Here is a 19,856-nt window from a genome sequence, read left to right on the forward strand (position 1 = left end):
TTCTGCAAATTATTAAACATAGAAAACCAACATGTTCCTGTTAACGTGCTGGAAGACACTTCTTTCCCAATTTAATCCAAACTGATAGGCACGGTCTTGCTGAATTTTTAAAACGCAGTGCTCTAATTCTTTAGGGGGGAAAAAAAAGATATGATGCTAAGAAAAAGCAATGTGCTCCCTCTTTCAGGTGAGTTCTGCTTCTCTGGGAGATGTCATTTCTTTTGAGTCTAATAGGGGCGGCAGCTGCCTTTTCACCAAAGGGAAGCAGAAGATTTATAACCAAAGGCTGACCTTCAACGTCCTCTACTACGGATAAAAAGGGAAGCTAATCCCTGCGTTTTGCAAAGGGCTGGGTGTGTTTGAGGCTCCAGACGCTGACCCAAGTGTCAATCTTCAGGCCAAGCAAGAAGTCCCATGGCCTGGTGACAGAGGATTTGAAAATGAGGACAAGGTTCCACTAGATCTTGACATCTCCTTGCTTTCTAAATTAAAAGATTGCAAAAGGCGAAAGGAGCAGAGAGAGTTGAAGGGAATTCTGAGGACATCTTGATCAGCTGGGAGGAGGAGGGGGGAAGGGGGAGGGGAAGGGAAGGAGGAGGAGGAGGAGGGTGGAGAAGGAGAAGGAGAAAGTTTGTTTGCCCAAAGTGCATATCTTGCAAACAAGCTCTGAATTGTTTAAACAGGCCAAAGATGGATAGAATCGAGGTCAGTCTTTCCTCAGTCTTGGCAGCTTTAAGATAAATAGACTTCAACTCCCAGAATTCCCCAGTCATGCAAAATCTTCACATTCTTTAAAATTGGGCAATTAGAGTACGCAATTGAGAAAAGTGCAGCTTACAAAAGCTAATTGCGTCGCATGTCACAATATTGGCACTAGAATGCATGTTTGAGTAAAACTGCAGCATCAGATGTAAATAGAATTAATTTCTTCTGTGCTCCTTAAATAGAAAGAAGAGGGTTTTTGAGAAAATTGGTCATTTGTCCTCCTTCTGCCTGGAATCTGACCAAGAAGCTGCACTGTCAGCACACCCACTCTCAAAATGAATTGCTGTATTTGCAGTTCATCCCTTCTCCCTGAGAATCTGCTCCCTGAATCTGTCGGTTATCTTGTAGAGAGAGGAAACATAAAGCTGTTCTCTTCTTCAGAGAAAGTAGCTGGGCATTAGTGGACATGAAGTAATTAATTGAGGAGAGAGCTAAAATACCTTTTCTCTGGGTGGTGTGGATGGCTTCACCTGCCTTCCGATGTTTTCAAGCAAAGGTTGGATAGTCCATTGTCTGGGACAATGTTTCTCAACCTTAGCAACTTTAAGATGTGTGGGCTTCAACTCCCCGCAAGCCGACTGGAGAATTCTGGGATCTGAAGTCCACACATTTTAAAGTTGCCAAGGTTGAGTAGCACTGGTCTGGGGCAATCTGGGGATTCCTGATCTGGTCAGGACTTGGACTAATAGAACTCCAAGATTTTTTTCCCCAACTTTGGGGTTCTGTGATTGGTCATCCCGCTAGAAGAACAGACAGACCCACGTCTCCCGCAAACTGACGCTGATGATCACAAAGCTTTCAAGATTCATTCTTGACGTGACAGATTCTTCCAAAGAAAGCCCACCATTTTTGGAGCATGCAACTCTCCCATTTGATAGATTTCTTTTGGTCTTCTAGACTGTTTTTAATCCCAAGTATATGGTCCTCAGAAAAAAGACGTTCTCCACTCCTGCCCAAATGCATGGTGTGTGACGATTCTTTGGTTAGTGTTGCTCAACCTGTAGTGTCTTCCTTGGGTTGTGTTGCAGGTCTGTCCTTCTGTTCAGGTCTTGAAAATTGAGCTCCGTCACAAATTAAGCAAGAAGCGGGTTTTGTAAACTGTAAATCCAATCAACTAATAAATAGGTTCCATCAGCAGCTAACCTAGACCTGGAGTTCAGATGGACCAGCGAGTGTTCAAGAAACTGGTCTTCATTAGATGATATGGAGTTATCCCCCCATCTAATGTCTGTAATTGGTACTACAATGTTTACTCCTTGAAGGTTTTCTTGATTTTCCCACAGCCAACCACTTTGCAAAATCAGTTCTCTGTAGCATTTGCAGGAAACGTTCCCAAATGCCTCACTGAATCTATCAAAAAAAAATTTAAATTGTCCAATCCATCTGGTTGGTGTTTTTTTTTTTTTGCAAGAAATTCTCGGGGTGATGAACATCTTCCTCAACGCTGCTTCTTTTTCAGTGTCTTTTTTTGGAGATGGCCATGTGGAGATCCCCTTGATCCACACCTACAGCACCATCCATCTTCACGTGCAGTTCCTCACCAGCTATCGTAGTGCCCTCCTCTTCTTGGCTGCTGGGCAAAAGGACTACCTTCTTCTAGAGCTTCGTGCTGGTGTCCTACAGGTCAGCAAAATATTTCCCCGATTGAGGAAAGGGGGTAAAAAGAATTTTTAGAACATAGAATAATAAAGTTGGGAGGAATCTTGGAGGTCTTCTAGTCTAGCCCAGGGGACAATATACCTAGGTCCACTCTGCTGCCATCCCCATTGCTTAGAGCTATAAAGGCAGGGGAGGAATAGAAGGAATAGAAGCCCTTGGGAGCAGGGATGCAATTATGGGATTAAGCTGGAGGAAGAACAGAGCTTTACTTCCATCAGCAGGAGAGGAAAATGTCTAAATTTTGAATGTCAGAAGGAGGACAATGTTTTTTGTTTCTTTCTTTGGAAAGGAATGGTATAAATTTAATGCGGAAAGGAGTTTGAACCAAGACTATTCCTTCTTGGTTGTACCATTCCGCAAGGGTGAAGTCATCTCACCCTCGTCAAGGCAGCTAGCAAAGGCAAAGTTCTCCTCACCCTTCAGAAGATGGGATCTGACTGTCCAATGTGTTTATGATGTCTTTTGTCTTCTCTTTGTGCAGGCCAGAATGGACCTGGGCTCCGGAGAACTGTCTGTCAGATCCCCAGCAGAACTGCAATTCAACAATCTTGTGACTCATGATGTTGATCTCCTGGTGACAGATGACAAGATGATATTGATTGTGGATGGCCTCTTTAATACCTCCACAGACATTCCAGAACCTCTTCAAGAACTGGACATTGATTATGGGCTCTACGTGGCAGGTACAGGAAACCTGGAATTGCCATATCTCGCTGGAGTGAGTTTGTCATTCCGGGGCTGTCTCCATACTCTGACATTTAATGATCATGATGTCCTCTCTGCACTGGCAACCAGCACTGGCATCAAAGCATCCCATGGCACCCGTGAGGGATGCAGTGAACAATTCTCTGCTGGTCCTGAGGTTCCTTTGGGCTTCTTAGGATCAAACTCTTATATCACATTTCCTGGATGGGAGGCAAGGAATGGAGGAACCATAGAGTTTGTGATCACCACAAGTGTCAGACAGGCCCCTTTGCTTTACCAGTCAGGGGTGGAAAAGGATTTCTTCTACCTGGAGATCGTTGATGGACACTTAAGAGGTGTGGTGGAGAAGGGGAATGGCCTGGTGCTGCTTCACAACAACATCTACCTCAGCAACGAGCAGGATCACTACGTCAAGGTCTACATGGACAATAGAAAATTTGAGATCCTGGTTGACTACTATGTCTCACAGACCTCAAGCAAGGGGATCCATGGCTACTTTGATCTTCAAGGACCTCTTTTTCTTGGTGGTTTGAATGAGAAGGCTGCCAGCAGAATGAAAGGCCGTGGACTGGGCTTTATACCCGCAGACAGCTTCTTCAATAACTCCTTTGTGGGTTGTATAGAGGACTTGAGGATTAATGAGGAAAGGATGAGCCTACAAGATGCTCTTGTCACTAAGGACATAAATGCTGGCTGTGGAAAATCAGACCAGTACTCAGATTATGAGAACGTATATGAACAGGATGAGGCCACCACAAGCTCTCCTCTAGACAGTTGGCAAGGCCCTGTTATGGAGCCCTGTCGCCCAGATCCTAGCTTGCCACCAGTCTTTACCAATTTCACCAAACTATTGCACATCAGTCCCCTGGTAGTTGCTGAAGGGGGCACAGCTTTTTTGGAGTGGTGGCACACTCAGCCGACCATTGACCTCAACCATGCGAACATCAGGCAATCTCAAGTGCTCTTCAGTGTCACTACAGACCCAAGACATGGGCAGCTGGAATTAAACCTCTCCAAAGTCAGGAGCAGAGGCAAGTTCACTCTCTTGGACATTGTGAATCGGAAAGTCAAGTATGTTCATGATGGCTCTGAGGGCCCCATGGATCAGCTGCTCTTGGAGGTGACTGTAACTGCCAGAGGAGATATTCCAGAGTGCTTATGGCAAGGCCAGATATATTTGCTGCCCATTAAGATCAACCCAGTCAATGATGCTCCCAAAGTGGTTTTTCCAAGTGGAGATCACATGGTCATCCTGCAACATACACGCAAACATCTCCACCCAGCCATCCTTCAAGCCCATGATGACGACACCCCCTGTGACAGCTTGCAATTCCAAGTGCTTGGTGGGATAAGAATGGAAGAAGGATATCTGGAGTACGACTCCCACCCTGGAGTCCCAATTGAAGAGTTTTCCTGTAGAGACCTGGAAGCAGGCCACGTGGTCTATGTCCATCAAGATGGGCCTGTATCCACTCTTACCATCCAAGTGACCGATGGCATGGTGATGAGCCCGGTGGCCACCTTGAGGATAGAAGCAGTGGAGCCAGATATCCAAGTCCACAACAACACAGGACTCTTTGTCCTACAGGGGGACAGGGTTTCAATAACCAAAGCCAACCTTTCTGTGGATCTTAATGCAGTCCAGCAAAAAGTGCCTGTGTTGTATCACTTGACCTCCTCTCTCCAGTATGGTGAGATCCAGAAGCAAGGAGGGTTGAGTGGAGAGTGGAAGAAGACAGAATCTTTTTACCAGCAGGATATTGATCAAGGACGCGTCCGCTACGCTAGCACAGATGACGAACATCGAGTAGAAGACACGATTGAGAAGCTGCAGTTCACCATCCAGGTGGGCCAGAAGATCCTGAACAACAACAGCTTCCCCATCAGAATTAAAAGGGCTGCCATCAGGATGAAAACCATGATCCCCCTCCGGATGAAAAACGAGAAAGAGAAAAACATCACATTTGCTGAATTGGAGGCAGTTTTGGAAGAAGCAGGTTCTAACCAAGTGACTTTCCACTATGTGATCCTTCAGACTCCAAAAAAGGGAAATCTTGAACTTCAGGACACCCGGCTGGCTGAGGGCTTGAGTTTTACCCAGGAAGATTTGCAGAGAGGACAACTGAGTTACGTTGCAACTGTTAGAGATTCCAAGGAAACAGAAGATGTATTCCAGTTCCGCGTCATGGCTAAACCCCACTATTCCCCTGTATATACTTACAAAATAGAGATAGGGGGAGATCCAGATACCCCTGTCTTGACTAATGTCCTTTTGTCCATTTTAGAAGGAGGACAGGCCATCATTACCAAGGACTACTTGTTTGTCAAGAGTGCCAACAGCATGAACTACATATATGAGGTGATTGATGGTCCCAACCATGGTAAGCTTCTCTGGAGAACCCCTGAGCCTGGGTCAACCAGGGAGGAGACAATAGCAACATTCACCAATGAAGACATCCTGCAAGGTCGCCTTGTCTACCAGCATGATGATTCCGAGACTCTAGAAGATGACATCCCATTTGTAGCCATCAAGCAGGTGGAAGGAAGCTTTGACTCGGAGGCTGAGGAGGTGAGAGGTGTCTTCAGGGTCTCCATTCAGCCTGTCAATGACCACACCCCCGTTCAGGTGGTCAACAAGGTCTTCAATGTAGTTCGTAAAGGTCAGCGCCTGATGACCACAGAAGACATCGCCTTTATCGATGAAGATTCGGGCTTCTCAGACACACAGTTGGTGTTGGTAAGAAAAGATATTCTTTTTGGTAGCATCATTGCCGCAGACGATAGAAGTAGCCAACTGTATCGTTTCACTCAAGATGACTTGAGGAAGAAAAAAATCCTTTTTGTCCACTCAGGAGCTGACCGGGGCTGGATTCAGTTCCAGGTTTCTGATGGTCTACACCAGATCACAACACTTCTGGAAGTGCAAGCTTCAGACCCTTACCTCAAGATCAACCATACTGGCTTGGTTGTTCACCAAGGTAGCCAAGAGGCCATTGACTCCTCTGTCCTCAGAATGGAAACCAACATGGACATCAGGAATGACCAAGACATCCTCTTCCGTATCCTGGCCCCACCCTTGTGGGGAATGTTGCTACGAGATGGCCAAGAAATAACATCTTTTACAAAAAGGGATCTCCTGGCAGGAGATATTATTTATCATCACAATGGGAGCAGAGATTCTCAAGATACTGTTCACTTTTCTGTTGAAGCAAACCAGGTGTCTGTGGAGGAGACACTGAAAGTTACCATATTAGCAGATTCCCACCCTGACCCACTAAATCTTGTTCACAACGAGAAGATACACATCCTCCAAGGAGAAGCAATGGCAATTAAAAATGATTACTTGCTGGTAAGCTATACTTGCCCTAACTTTTTTGGTTTCCATATTTACTCTTCCTTCCTTCAAGACTAAAAACAAAAACTCTATAAGGAGATCCAGGCATCCAAGTTATATTTGTCTCAAGGCTGCTTTTTCAAAAGGAAACCGGACTGTGTTTTTTCCTCGAGAAAGAAGATGTTTCGCTTCTCATCCGAGAAGCTTCATCAGTTCTGTTTCCATCCTTCCATCCTCCCCACCATACAGTCAGAACTGATGAAGCTCCTTGGATGAGAAACGAAATGTTTTCTCCCTCGAGGAAAAAAACACAGTCCAGTGGCCCTTTGAAAAGCACCTTTGAGACTAAAAAATAGTCCTTAAAATAACAAGCAAGAGGACTAGGAACATTCTGTGAATTTGAGAATTAAGGGGTCTTTAAGACTCATTGTTTAAGGAAATTTAGATAGCGATCTTGTAATATGTGTAGTTGTAGAAGTGCTGGAAGTTCTTGGAGGCCACCTAAGCTCACCAGAGTTTATTACATTAAGAGATTCAGATGTTTACTATTAAGCTTACCATGAGAGCAATTGGTTCCATTCATGAGTCCCCCTTATTATCAAGAAGAACCATCAGATGTGATCAGTGTGAAACCAAGAAATGTTAAACTGTTCCTTCTTCATCCAATTTGCAGGTCGAGCATGACGAAATTGAACCCCAAAACATCATCTACACAATCGTCAACTCTCCCAACTCAGGATTTCTGGTGGCTTTGTCTGAAAACCATGCTTCAGATGAACCTCCAAGCCTGGATCCCATCCATACCTTCACCCAGGAAGATGTAAATGAAGGCAAAGTCCTCTTCCTCCATTCCAGCCCTGAGATTCAGAGTGATCAGTTCATGGTTGATGTTACTGCTGATGGAGTAGATGCTCTGAAAGGGGTAGTGGTGGACCTAGAGATTCTTCCCATTTCAGTCCCTTTGGAGGTTCACAATTTCACAGTGACTGAAGGACACAGCCAGGTGCTTTCCATGGATATCCTGAATATTCCCACCACTTACTCCTCATCTTTTGATGTAGAATTTGTGGTTGTGGAGATACCAGAACATGGCACTTTCCAGAATATGGAAAGACCTGAAGAAGGCAGCTTAAATGTTTTCTCCTGGGATGAGGTAGGAAGCAACACAATCTCTTCAAGTTTTTTTTATTTGAAATAAATACATTTATTTATTCATTCATTCATTCATTCATTCCAGGCCTCTTGAAACACTTCTGCTGGCTTAGAAATAATGCAGGATTTACTATCACATTTGAGAAGCTCAAGCTGAATGGATAAACCCTAATTCTTTAGGTCTTTGTAACTTACGTCTATAATGGGCAGGCTCCATTACAGTCATAAATCAAGGACTACCCTAGTTCTCCAATCTGCAGATCTGCAATTCTATCATTGTGTGCAAAAGGAAACTATCTCCACCAGGAAAATAAAAGGGCATTTCTCTTTTAATTTAAAAAACAGCTGTCATTTTTTGTCCAATCATATGGACACCTTTTAGAGGAAATGTGAAATGCATAGGTGATAGTCATCCATTATGTGGAATATGGACACGCACCTTTGCTGGATGCAGACTTGGTATATAAAAAGTTGCCTTTTGCCGGCCCTCTTTGTGACATCCTCTTCCTATGCTATTTGGGATAATGTCTAATCTCTTTAAGATTAATTGGCTGGGTCAACTGATCCCGTTTTCCTCGTGACTCAACACGACCTGCTAAGCAGGTTATGCAAACAGAGCTACCAAATTAAACACTGTCCATTGGTTCAAACAGCGCACACCCATTATTGTTCATCTAATAAACCACATCTCTGGGTTTCTAGATTCCCCAACCCTCCATGGCACTGAACGATCCTTCTATATCTTTGTACTCTCTGTGACAATTAGACATCAAGGAATATTGGCTTGCACAAACATCTTGGTGGACCCAGGTTTCAGATTTGATGGAGAGCCAATTTCTTTGAGATTTAATTTCCCCATCGTGTGTTTGAAATAAATGTGAGAGGGGTAGAATTTGAGCCAGGAATCTTGTCATAACGTCCTCCTTGCATTTAGGTGGAGAATCAGCTCATCAAGTACATGCACGATGGAAGTGAGTCCTTGACTGACAGATTCACAGTCATTGCCAATGTTTCTGAAGTTAATCAACAGAGCCAACCCAAGACCATCTCCATTAGCATCTCTCCAGTCAACGATGAGGCACCAGTGCTAACGGTCAACACACAACTGCAGGTATTTACTTCAGGAATGGTGGGTGGAATTTTGAGGTTATTCAAATGGGTTGTCCCCAAAAGTATTATTCTACTTATAGCTATTAAGTAGAAGCTTCAGATGGTCATGGAGACACCTACAAGTCTTGGTCTAACCAGGGGAAGTAGTCTAACTCTAAAAAATATATTTATTGTGGATTATTTTCAGTTGTTCAGTTGTCTCCAGCTCTTTATGACCCAATGGGTATCATTTTACCAAGACTGAACATCTTTCAGTTTAGTAAGGCTCTCCCTACAGGTGTCCTTAATGTTCGACCACAATTAGGACCAGAATATCCATCACTAACCAAAGCGGTCAATAAGTGAATCAACATCCCCTGCAAAGGAGTGCCCAAATACCATCTCATTCCTTTTGCCATCTTTTGCCTGGCAGTGTAAGACGCTGGTCACAAGATGGCAGTAGAAATCCATGCAACAATTTCCAACTTGCAAGAGAAGTTATGGCCAAGTTATGTGTGGGGTTTTTTAAATATAAAAGAGGAAAAAAGAAAACATTCACTCAAAGGCAGGCAGTTTTCAATCACTAGAGCGTTGCTTCTTGATTGGAGGTTCTGGGAATTTCTTATTTATTAGGAGGTGTGTTGCAGCCAGTCCAATCCTACCATCAGGAATTTCTTCCCTTCCAGTTTTAACTCTCTAGATCTCATCCTTCCTTCTGGGGTTAATAAAGAATGGAACATCTAGTGTTGTGATGACTTAGCAAAGAGCTTTGTGTGAATCCAAATGAGGAATAATGATTGCAGGCAAAGGCTGGCCAGCAGAGTCCCTAGGTATTGATGACTGCCAAGAACCCTTCAGTCAGTTCTGCTCTAAACAGATCCCGGAATTAATCCCTTGAAGAATTTTAAAAACACCAAATCTGGGATGCAAAATTCCAGAGAGCCATTGGCAGGAAAGATGGAATTAGAATTAGAATAATAGAGTTGGAAGGGACCTTGTAGGTCATCTAGTCCACCACCACCCAAGCTGGAGACCCTACACCCAGGGTAGGCAACCTTGGCTCTTTTATAAATCATGGACTTCAATTCCCAGAACTCCTGAGCCAGCATAGCTGGCACAGGAATTCTGGGAGTTGAAGTCCATGAGTCATAAAAGAGCCAAGGTTGCCTACCCCTGCCCTACACCATTTCTGACAGATGGAGTCTCTTCTTGAAAGCTTCCAGTGATGAAACTGCTCCTTCTTCTCCTTCTCCAAGCAGATCAGGATAAGTGGTGTCAAAGGCCAACTCCTGAAGGACATTTTCCACTGGGCCAGCACAAAAGACCTTATGGCAGAGGAAGGCGGACAAAGTCCACATGGAGGGTTTTTTGTTGTTGTTGTTTAGTTTTATTTTGAGAGACAGGATGTTGTGGAGAACAAAATTGAGGGGGAAGATGTTATTAAGAAAGAATAAATCCAAAATGACCGAAGGCGATGTCCTCATTCTGTATGATCTCACTGTTGAACAGATGCTCAACAAGATCACGCAGGGGCCAGAATTTTCCTGTGATTCTTTTTTAAAAAAGATTGTTTGGCTTTCAAGGACTTGTAGCAACTCAGGATTTATTCCAAAACTGCGGCTCTTGCTTAGCGCCCGCGAGCAAAACAAATTGAAACAAACAAACGTGAAATGAGTTTTCGAGGTCAGAGGTGGATGTTTCTGAGTTCTCCTCAACTGAAGCATTTCTTAACCTCATCCATATCCTATTCAGACTCAAAGCTGGGTTGGTGACTGACTCCGGTGTTTTCGCATCTTTTCTGCAAGGTCGAAGAAGGGGGCACTGCCGAGATTACCCCAGAAATTCTCCAGAGTAAAGATGAAGACACCCCTCTAGAAGAAGTCATCTATTCCATCAGGACCCCGGTCAATGGGAAAGTGGTGTTGGAATCATCACCTGACAGTCCAGTCCAGAGGTTCACCCAGGCCCAGATAAACAGCCATCTCGTTCAGTTCATCCATGAAGGTCCGTGGTAGAGCGGAGGAGAGCAGGAGGTTTGGGAGCAGAGATGACAAAGTAAAGAACTCTTAACTTCGGCCAAGTCAGATGGTTGAATTAACTAGCTCAGCCTCGTCAGTTCTTCCGAGTTTCAGATATGGGTTCCACCCACCCACCCACCCACCCAGTCCTCCCCAAAGATGCCAAGATTGTATTTGAGACCTTTCTCCAGACCAAGATATGAGATGAAAGAAATATTTCTCAATTCCCTATGGGAGATATCTAAAAGCAGAGTAATGTCAAAGAACAACCAGGGTAGGGTTGGATTCTCTTTGCCTTCTCCTGGGTTGGTCTTCAAATTTCCAGTCGAGTCTATGTTTAATTTCCCACTTCAGTCTTACCCAAGGTCAGTCCTGCTTGGTTTCCAAGCCTACACGAGATTAGCCAGCTCTTTCCACCTGCTGAGACATACTGATTTTTAAATCCTTAATTTGCAGACCAGCCCAAGGCCACCTCGGGAGTGAAAACTATGTCCAAGGGAAGCTTGCAATCCAAAACATGCATTATGCCTACTTCCACAGTAAATTCAGCAGGGGGTGCCACTTTCTACGTGGACAGGACAAGATAAGGAAATCCTAACTTTTGCAGACAGCACAATCAATCAGAAATCCCCAATAAAAGTGCAGATTAAAGAGCAGATTGTTTTAGAGATCACCAGGCAAAACAGGTACCCATGAAAAAGTGGTGGGTGAACATCAAATGAAAAAGAAAAGCAAGCAGGGCATTGGAGTATCCCAACAGGAGAGCCTAAGCAGAATTAGTCCTACCAAGAAGTAAAACTGCACACCAACGTTTTTCTACAGGCCCCACTTGCAGTGTCCAATATCCAAAAGTAGAAGAGGTCAAGAAGTTAGGGTATGAATGACCGTACCGTGTGTCCTTGTGTTCTAAGCTCCTTTTTGGTTGTCGTCTCTAGGACCTCTGGAGGGAGGGTTTTCCTTTGATCTATCTGATGGTGAGAACATGTCTCCGGGACACTTCTTTGCTGTGAAAGCCCAAAAGAAACTCATCATCAGTCTTAAAAATAAGCAAGATCTGATGGTGTGCCCAGGTAAGATGTCTACTGATGTCTTCAGTTTCAGAGACAACATTATTCTTTGTGAAAGGTTAGGCTAGTCTAAGTTATGACTAAGTTATGTCACCAGCTTTGCTATGAAACCCTTCCTGGAACATCTGTCTCCTGATGTCCCCTCCATTGTGTCCCCAGCTCTACCGTTAAACTAAATTTCCTCTCCTTTGCATGCAAGTCACTTGTGCATTCATGTGTTGTCAACGCATGGAAGCGCTGTGAAGGTGAACGTGATGTGCATACGGAATACATCAAGCCTTTAGAACCTGGAGAAATCTTTTCCGATTCTTTCATAGATAAGCAACGTTTTCATTGTGTGGCATCCTAAGGGACGGTTCTCCCTGTCTTTTACTTTTCAAGGATCTTCTCAGCCACTCAGAAGTCAGAACCTGAAGGCAGTGACCAATCAAGAAGAAGCTGAAAAGTCTTTATTTTACATCATACGGCAACCTCCAGAGTTTGGCAAGCTCTTGAATAGCCAGAAGAACAAGGGGGAAGAGCTGAGAAATTTCACCCAAGCTGAGGTTAAAATGTTTGGGTCTTTTTTGTGTGACATAGGACACCAATCTTAATTATGTGCTTTGACCTTCAACTCTAGAGGAAGGGTTAAAAGAAGTAATCTTTTGGGTTGGCAGAAATCATTTTCATTTCTTCCTGGTTTGAGAGAGGACCAGATGTGGTATGAATCTGTTTCCTTTTAATCACGTGGAAACTGGGTCTACAATATTCTTCCTGAGAGGTTTTTGGAACAAGGAGCAAAAAATGGGAGAAGAAAAGGAACACAAAATTCATTCACTTTTTCAGGGGGGTAAAGTCAGTTTACTATAACCTGAGTGCACCAACATTAAGTAGTGGAGGACAAACATCATAACAAGGATCTGATCTCTCCCCACTTGGAAAAACAACATCAGGGGGGACATGAAAGAGCATAACTGGTGGTTACAGACCATCAGCGCTTCCATGGGGGAAATAGAAGGATAAAAAGAGGAGGATTTGGTTGGAGTGATGAGGCAGCCTACATATTAACTTTCTCCAACTAGATGTTCTTATGTACTTCATCTCTCACCAGCCCCCAGCCAGAAAAAAAATTATTTATGCTGACTTGGTTTTGTAGGAGTTGATGTCCATCATATCTAGAGAAATCCAACTGGGGAAGTCTCCTTTTGCATGGATACAAGTAGACCGACCTAGAACCCAAAGGTCCAGAGAATAAGAGGATCCAATCAAACTAATGTTCTTGAGTCTTTTCACTTTAATGAATGTTTTGTCTTTGGCAAACAGGTAGATGCTGGAATCATTGCATACCACCATGAGATGCCACCAGAACCTTTCTGGATCCGTGAAGATAATTTCCACTTCCAAATTGCTTCTCCCTCGGTGACCACAGACCTATTTGTCTTTGGTGTGGTGATATCGTTCGAGGCCAGCTGTCCTCAGAGCAACTCTCAGCTGTGGAGAAATAAAGGTAGGAAGCAGAGACGAGGAGACATGCTCAGAAAGCAGATCGGTGGCTGCTAGGAGACTGGAAGGTTTTTAAGGGAGCGGAGTTATTCTGCTGCGATTGGGCTGATCCATGAATCAGAACACAGTTATCCAACCAATTGCGCAATTCTCCATTTTTTCCTTTGTTTTTGGTAACAAAAGATCTCAACTTCTGGGTGGGTACAAAAATGAAATGGGGAAGGCATGCGTACAAAAGTCAGAGTTTAGGATAACGTGGGTGTGGAGGAGAGGAGAAAGAAGTTCAAGGCTTATGTGCAAATATTCATGCCTTTAAAAATGTAGACACTGAGAAGAGGCGGTTGTGAAACAGGACTGGAGCAGAATGAAAGAGATCGATCCGTTTCTAGCAGCGCTTCTTCTGAGAAATGAGAGCAGGTGGCAGGAACAGAAGCCCTGGAGAAAGGGAAAGAAATGTTCTGTTGTTATTTGAATACAAGGGGGTTATAGAAGTCCTCAACGTGTGGCCTAATGAGCCTGCCCACTCACATGACCTCAGGAGGGGCCAGCCATTGAAACTTTGGAAGTGGCTCCTGATGTGCCCCCAGAGAGATCCATCAAAACTTCAAAAAGTCGCCAAGGACCAGTCATAAATCGAAGGCAATGAAGAAAGGCAGATTAAGTACAGGTCAGGTGGACCTCTGGCACCTTCTGATGCTACTTTCTTGAGCTGTACTTAATCTGCCTTTCTTCCTTCTCTTCGCTTTTTCCATTTCTCCTTCCCTTGTCCATTCTCTCTTTCTTCCACAGCAGCTTCTACATTGCCTCCTTGTTTTGAACCAATGGCATGTTTCAGGAAGATGACCGCCTCTTGTTTCTCCTTTTCTTCTCTCTTTCAGGCCTCACTGTCCCAGAAGCTCAAAGTGCAGCCATCAACGTCTCATTACTTGATGCATCCAACCTTCTAACTAAAGAAGTGGAACCAACAAGAGCCTCCTATGACGTGGTCTTTCTGGTGACCAAATTGCCCACATATGGGACCCTTTCTCTTCCAGATGGTCCAGTTAATAAGAGACACCCTTATTTTCTGCAATCTGACCTTGCTGCAGGTGGATTGGAATATTTCCACAATGGTCCTGGATTCCTGAATGATTATTTCAGATTTGATGCTTGGCTCCGACACAACACGGTGAAATCTATTCAGCCCCCACAAAACGGAGATGAAATTATGATTTCTGAGGTGTTCAATATCACAGTGAGAGACAGTAATGAAATTCCACCAAAACTGGTCAGCCAAACAAAAGTCCTACAAGTTCTCCAAGGTTCCTCCGCAGTGATCTCCCAAGAACATTTGAATGTCATAGATCCAGATAATTTCCCTGAAGAAATCCAATACCACATTAGTTCTGGATCTTCAACTGGATCGGTAGCTAAGGCCCATAATATGTCGGTACCTATAACCGAATTCACACAAGCAGATATTAATGCAGGATACCTAATGTTTATTGCCAATAGAACAAGTTCTACTGGAATCCTGGAGCTTGTTGTGTCAGATGGACTCCATAAACCCATTTCCACTTTTCTGAAAATCATAGTTCTTCCAGCAACCATATGGGCAACCAATCAGACCATCTTGGAAATACCCCAAGACCTGAACATGGCTTCACTGTCTCACAAACATCTTCTAGGCTCTTTAGACCAAGGAGGGCAAAATACCCTCTATGAGCTCATCAGAGACCCAGAGTATGGGCAGGTGGAAGTCAATCGAAAGCCCGTGAGAAGTTTTTCACAACGACAGGTGGACAATGGGGATGTGATCTTTACTTTCACACATTTGGTTTCTTCCAAAGATGAATTTCAATTCCTTGCCACATCAGGAGCAATCAATATCTCAGGGGTTGTGAATGTAACAGTCAAGGCCTTGGTCAAAACCCAGCAGGAGATCCTTTGGCCAAGAGGAACCACTATCCAGCTCAATACCAATATCCTTGATGCACACGATCTGGCCAACAGGACAAACAGCCTCCCTGAGTTCAGAATTCTCCAAGCACCTCAAGGGAGCAGTTTGGTGAAAGTCTCCAGAGACAACAAGGATCAGCCTGTCTCCATCAATGCTTTCACTCAAGATGATCTTGAGAAAGGGCTAGTTGGGTTAGAAATATGGGAGACAGAGGATTCGGGGTCAAATCTCCAAGAGGACCGCTTTCAATTTGAACTGGTTGCGAAAGGTGTTCCCCCGGCCTTGGGCTGGATGGTGTACACCACTGAGACTTTCAACTCCTCAACCCCTTATAAGGCCACCTTGATCAATATGCCAGGTCCCCAGGAAAGCAGCCATAGCTCAACCCCACAGAGCATAACTTCACCCTTCCAGACTTTTACAACCATGCCTTATGAATCCAAAATGCCCCACTCTCATTCCAACAAGTCCCAGGTCCTCCCAACAACCAGGTCAGGCCAAGGAGCAACATCTGAGACAGAAAAGAGCTCTCTGCTGGGTTTCATTGAAGCCAATATGTTCAGCATCATCCTCCCCATTTGTCTCATTCTTCTGCTCCTGGCATTGATCCTACCTCTACTCTTCTATCTCCACAAACGGAACAAGACTGGCAAGCACAATGTCCAGGGGACACCCCCCAAATACAAGAATGGAACCGTGGTGGACCAAGAAACCTTCCGTAAGACTGATCCTAGTCAAAGCATACCTCTGACCACCATCAACACCTTGGAGGCCAAAGAACCAGGATCCAACTCAAAAGGATCAGGGCCGGGAAGAGAACAGGATCCAGAATTGCTCCAGTACTGTAGGACATCTAACCCAGCTTTGAAAAACAGCCAATATTGGGTTTAAGTACTGGAATCAAACACTAAACGGGCCATCAGTCTCTCTGCAGAGTGCCACCATTTTTTGAAGTTTCATTTCCTGCCATCTTTTCTCTTCTATCTGCAGTTATGTAGAAGAGACCAAAAAATTTTAAGAGTAGGAAGCTTTGGTGCTTTCCAAGATATTTATTCAGTGGGAATGATGCCTTTGGAATAGGGGTGGGCACTTATGGTCCCTCTATGACCTGTGGACGTCAACTCTGAGGATCCTTTAGCCAGCCATGGCTGGCTCAGGAATTCTGGGAGTTGAAGTCCACAGGTTGTAAAGGAGCCATAGTTGCCCATCCCTGCTTCAGAGGGTGACATAAACTACTGATACTCTTTAGGAGAACTAAAGCTTTTTTAAAGATCTATTTTTCTGTCTTTATGGACGCCACAGAGTCCTTGGGGGTCTGCAGCTGAAATTAGAGAACTCGAAAGAAAACCAGTTGTGATATCCAGAAGCTGGTGGAAGAGGTTTGTGGCAAGATTTGTTGACTAGCAAAGGCCATCATAAATGTATGGGAAAGTGGAACAATTGCAAAAGTAAAAGAGGCAAAATAGAAAAGGGAAGAAACGCGGCTAAAAGCAGCATGTACACTTGGGCAAAATCCCAGCTTTTGGAAGATCATGGAAGTGAAAATGGGTTTTATGCAGAATTCACAGGCTTCTTTATGCACAGAGATGTTCATCATCCTGGATCTTAGGAATTAACAAAACAGGGCACTTCCTAAAACAAGAGTTAAAACATGCAGACAGCTTAAAAGTTCTCAAAAGACTGTCAGGATATATATTTTTTCTTTCTCTTTGAGAAACTTTTTTTTTGTATTTAGGTGATTAAATGTCAGTTGATCCCACAAGAGAATAAGCGCGCTCGAGTGTCTTGTTCCAACAAGCCAAACATGGCACAGTTCTAGATTACATTTCTGTCATTCTGAATCACTTGCTCCAACTCCTGACAGGAATTCCCCACATGGAAACTTTTTGAAAAGTTGTTTGTAGAAGTTAGCTAGAAGTACAAATGTTGTTTCTCCCAGTATGAAGCCTAAAGAGATTCTAACTCTGGTTTCAGAGGGAGAAATAGGTTTCTCCACAGATCTAAAAAATCTAAGGAAAGGCCGTGGTTGAAATCTGGAATTAGAAATAAGAATCCCCAAATAAGAAAAAAAAACAAGGGGAAGGAAGGAAGGAAGGAAGGAAGGAAGGAAGGAAGGAGGGAGGGAGGGAGGGAGGGAGGGAGGGAGGGAGGGAGGAAGGAAGGAAGGAAGGAAGGAAGGAAGGAAGGAAATAAGATGTTAGACTAAGCTAGTGAGACGGAGGGAGGGAGGGAGGGAGGGAGGGAAGGAAGGAAGGAAGGAAGGAAGGAAGGAAGGAAGGAAGGAAGGAAGGAAGGAAGGAAGGAAGGAAGGAAGGAAGGAAAAAACTATTCCATCTACCTATACAACAAGCTTACTTCTGCTTTTCCGTGAATCAACAGCTGTGGCATAATTAAATGCTCAGCCCTTATTTTGAAGGGGATGCATATTTAATGCAATTTCATCATTTTGCAAATATTATATCTGTGTTTATTTATAAATTGGTTATCCTACGGCGATTCACAGCTGTGTTACGACTTCCCCCAAGCCTAAAAAGAAGGAAAGAAATCCAGATTTTTCTTCTTCTGAACAAGTCTCTGAATAGGAGCAGTAGATTACAATATACAATATCCTAGCAGTAGATTACAATATTACAATTACAGCTTCGGAGAGGTTCTCTGTTTTAAATAGTCTTGAGTGGGGTGGGGAGTACATTTTGCATGCAGAAAAGCCAAGTAGGGAAGCCAGCATCCATGAAAGTCATCTACAAACACCTGATGGGCCGTCCTAGAGCAGTGGAAGCAGAGGTCTTCTCAAGGGTGAAAAAAAAAACAGAGAAGCAGAAGCTACATACACACAACATAGTTGACATGGACTGTTGTCATATGGTTGCAAGTATGATGCGTTTGTTTTGTTTTAAGTGTGACTGTATGATTTGGGGTGGTTGAGTACTTCATGCAGAGCCAACCAGGTGATGGATACTCAGCCTTGTGTCAATCCAGAACATGGGTTATCTCCCTTAATTGGGCAATGTGTGCAAAGAAAGATAATGAGGAGATACATCTGAAGGATAAATATTCTCCTACAGTGGACTACTCCACCTTGAGAAGGTAGGCTTTCTTTGACTGTAAGGACTTAAGCAACATCTGGATGATCTTTGCCCACAAGTTATAGCCAGCACCTATATGAAGGAGCGGGCTGGATTGATGAGTGTTTGGATCATGCTGTAATTGAGGTGGACCCATCGGATGTTTTCTCCGTGGTTCACTTTTCAGCACTAAGCATCCCTTCATCCTTTTCTCCACTGCCAAGAAATCCTCCAGAACATGACATCCTCTGCTTTGGTCTTCCACAAATCCTCAAGGAATGCTAGCAATATTTCAGGAGCACAAAGAGACCCTCAAGGTGCACACACACACATCCCAAAAGTTAATGAGAAGCACAGATTTCCACGGGTCAGTTTAAAGAGATGCCCAAACATTTTGGAAAAACATCTCCATGTTCCCATGTTGCTTCATGCTAATTGAGCAATTTGGCCAACTTTGTAAAGGACATCAAAATAAAGCCGGTTATTTTTAAAAATTGTGGGTATGTGGAAAATTCTTGGGGAGGGGGGAGAAGGCGCCTTGTAAAGCTGAGCAAAGCTATCTGTCTGACCTTCAGATTTTACAGCTGGAAACATCTGGAATCTGTCTTTGAACTCAGGGATACAGCTTTGAAGCCAAAGTGTTTATTTTCACCCCAGTGTTTCTCAACCTTGGCAGCTTGAAGCTGGGTGGACTTCAGCTCCCAGAATTCCCCAGCCAGGGGAATTCTGGGAGTTGAAGTTCACCCAGTGTCAAGGTTGAGAAACACTGATTCTAGCTTATTTCTATCCGACAAGGGGAATACACAGGCTGGTTTATAAAGTTAATAATGTCCTTGAGTAATTCCTGGATAACTCCAGGAAATATCCTGGATAACTGCAAATAATCCTAGATCAACACATGGCATCATCTTGGCATCAGAGTTGACTTCTCCTGGACTAGCAGCAAGCCTAAAATACGGGCCAGAGACAGAACGTATGGCTATATAATTTCATCTACCACTGGTAGAATAGAAAATGAATGATCGTCTTAGTCCTAGGTGGTCTTTTTCAACTCCCCCTGCCGACGTGGCTGGGCTACACTAACCACCGTTACGGAAGCTGGAACCTGATCCATTTGACAAGCCACCCAGCTGGAGAAGACCGTACGGAGTGAGGTGGGGAAGAAGGATTTCAGCCTTGCTTTTTCATGCGGCCCAAGCAGAAATGGGAGAAATTCATTTCCTAATGAGCCTTCACCGGATATAGAACATCCTGTTTTTCATCTCAAATTTTCCAGGAAGAATCTTTTTTTTTTCTGTTTGGTTTTCTTCTGATATATAGAAATCCTGTTTTTTCCACCTTACTCCACACAGGGAGGTGGAGAGTAAAATAACCACGTAAAGGATGTCAAGATCTCACCTAAGTTAAGGGTCCAATGGCCACAGCCATCCACAAACTGCTGCAGTCCACCCCCTTCCCTGCCCTTTTATGAGATTTTTTTTTACAGCAAAACCGCATTCCTGACATGGTTGTGAGCCAAGATCTGGGCTTTGTCAGACCAGCTTCAACCACACATGCAATTCATCCAGTTTTTACAGGCAA

At 43.9% G+C, this 19,856-nt stretch overlaps 1 protein-coding gene across 1 annotated transcript in view; it reads left to right on the plus strand.

Annotated features, from left to right (window-relative positions):
- Nucleotides 1–17,226, plus strand: part of CSPG4 (chondroitin sulfate proteoglycan 4) — a gene marked incomplete at its 5' end in the record, with an annotated part of 42,903 nt that extends 25,677 nt beyond the window's left edge. Inside the window, 9 exons of the mRNA XM_083371669.1 lie at nucleotides 2,225–2,388; nucleotides 2,906–6,478; nucleotides 7,137–7,616; nucleotides 8,550–8,726; nucleotides 10,510–10,708; nucleotides 11,658–11,792; nucleotides 12,171–12,334; nucleotides 13,092–13,275; nucleotides 14,150–17,226. Of these exons, the coding sequence (XP_083227795.1) occupies nucleotides 2,225–2,388; nucleotides 2,906–6,478; nucleotides 7,137–7,616; nucleotides 8,550–8,726; nucleotides 10,510–10,708; nucleotides 11,658–11,792; nucleotides 12,171–12,334; nucleotides 13,092–13,275; nucleotides 14,150–16,101 (7,028 nt within the window). The 3' untranslated portion in view covers nucleotides 16,102–17,226. The remainder of the gene's footprint in view (nucleotides 1–2,224; nucleotides 2,389–2,905; nucleotides 6,479–7,136; nucleotides 7,617–8,549; nucleotides 8,727–10,509; nucleotides 10,709–11,657; nucleotides 11,793–12,170; nucleotides 12,335–13,091; nucleotides 13,276–14,149) is intronic.
- Between the last annotated feature and the right edge of the window lie 2,630 nt (nucleotides 17,227–19,856).

This window comes from Vipera ursinii (genome assembly GCF_947247035.1).
Source record: "Vipera ursinii genome assembly, chromosome: 11".
In the NCBI taxonomy this organism is placed as follows: Eukaryota; Metazoa; Chordata; class Lepidosauria; order Squamata; family Viperidae; genus Vipera; species Vipera ursinii.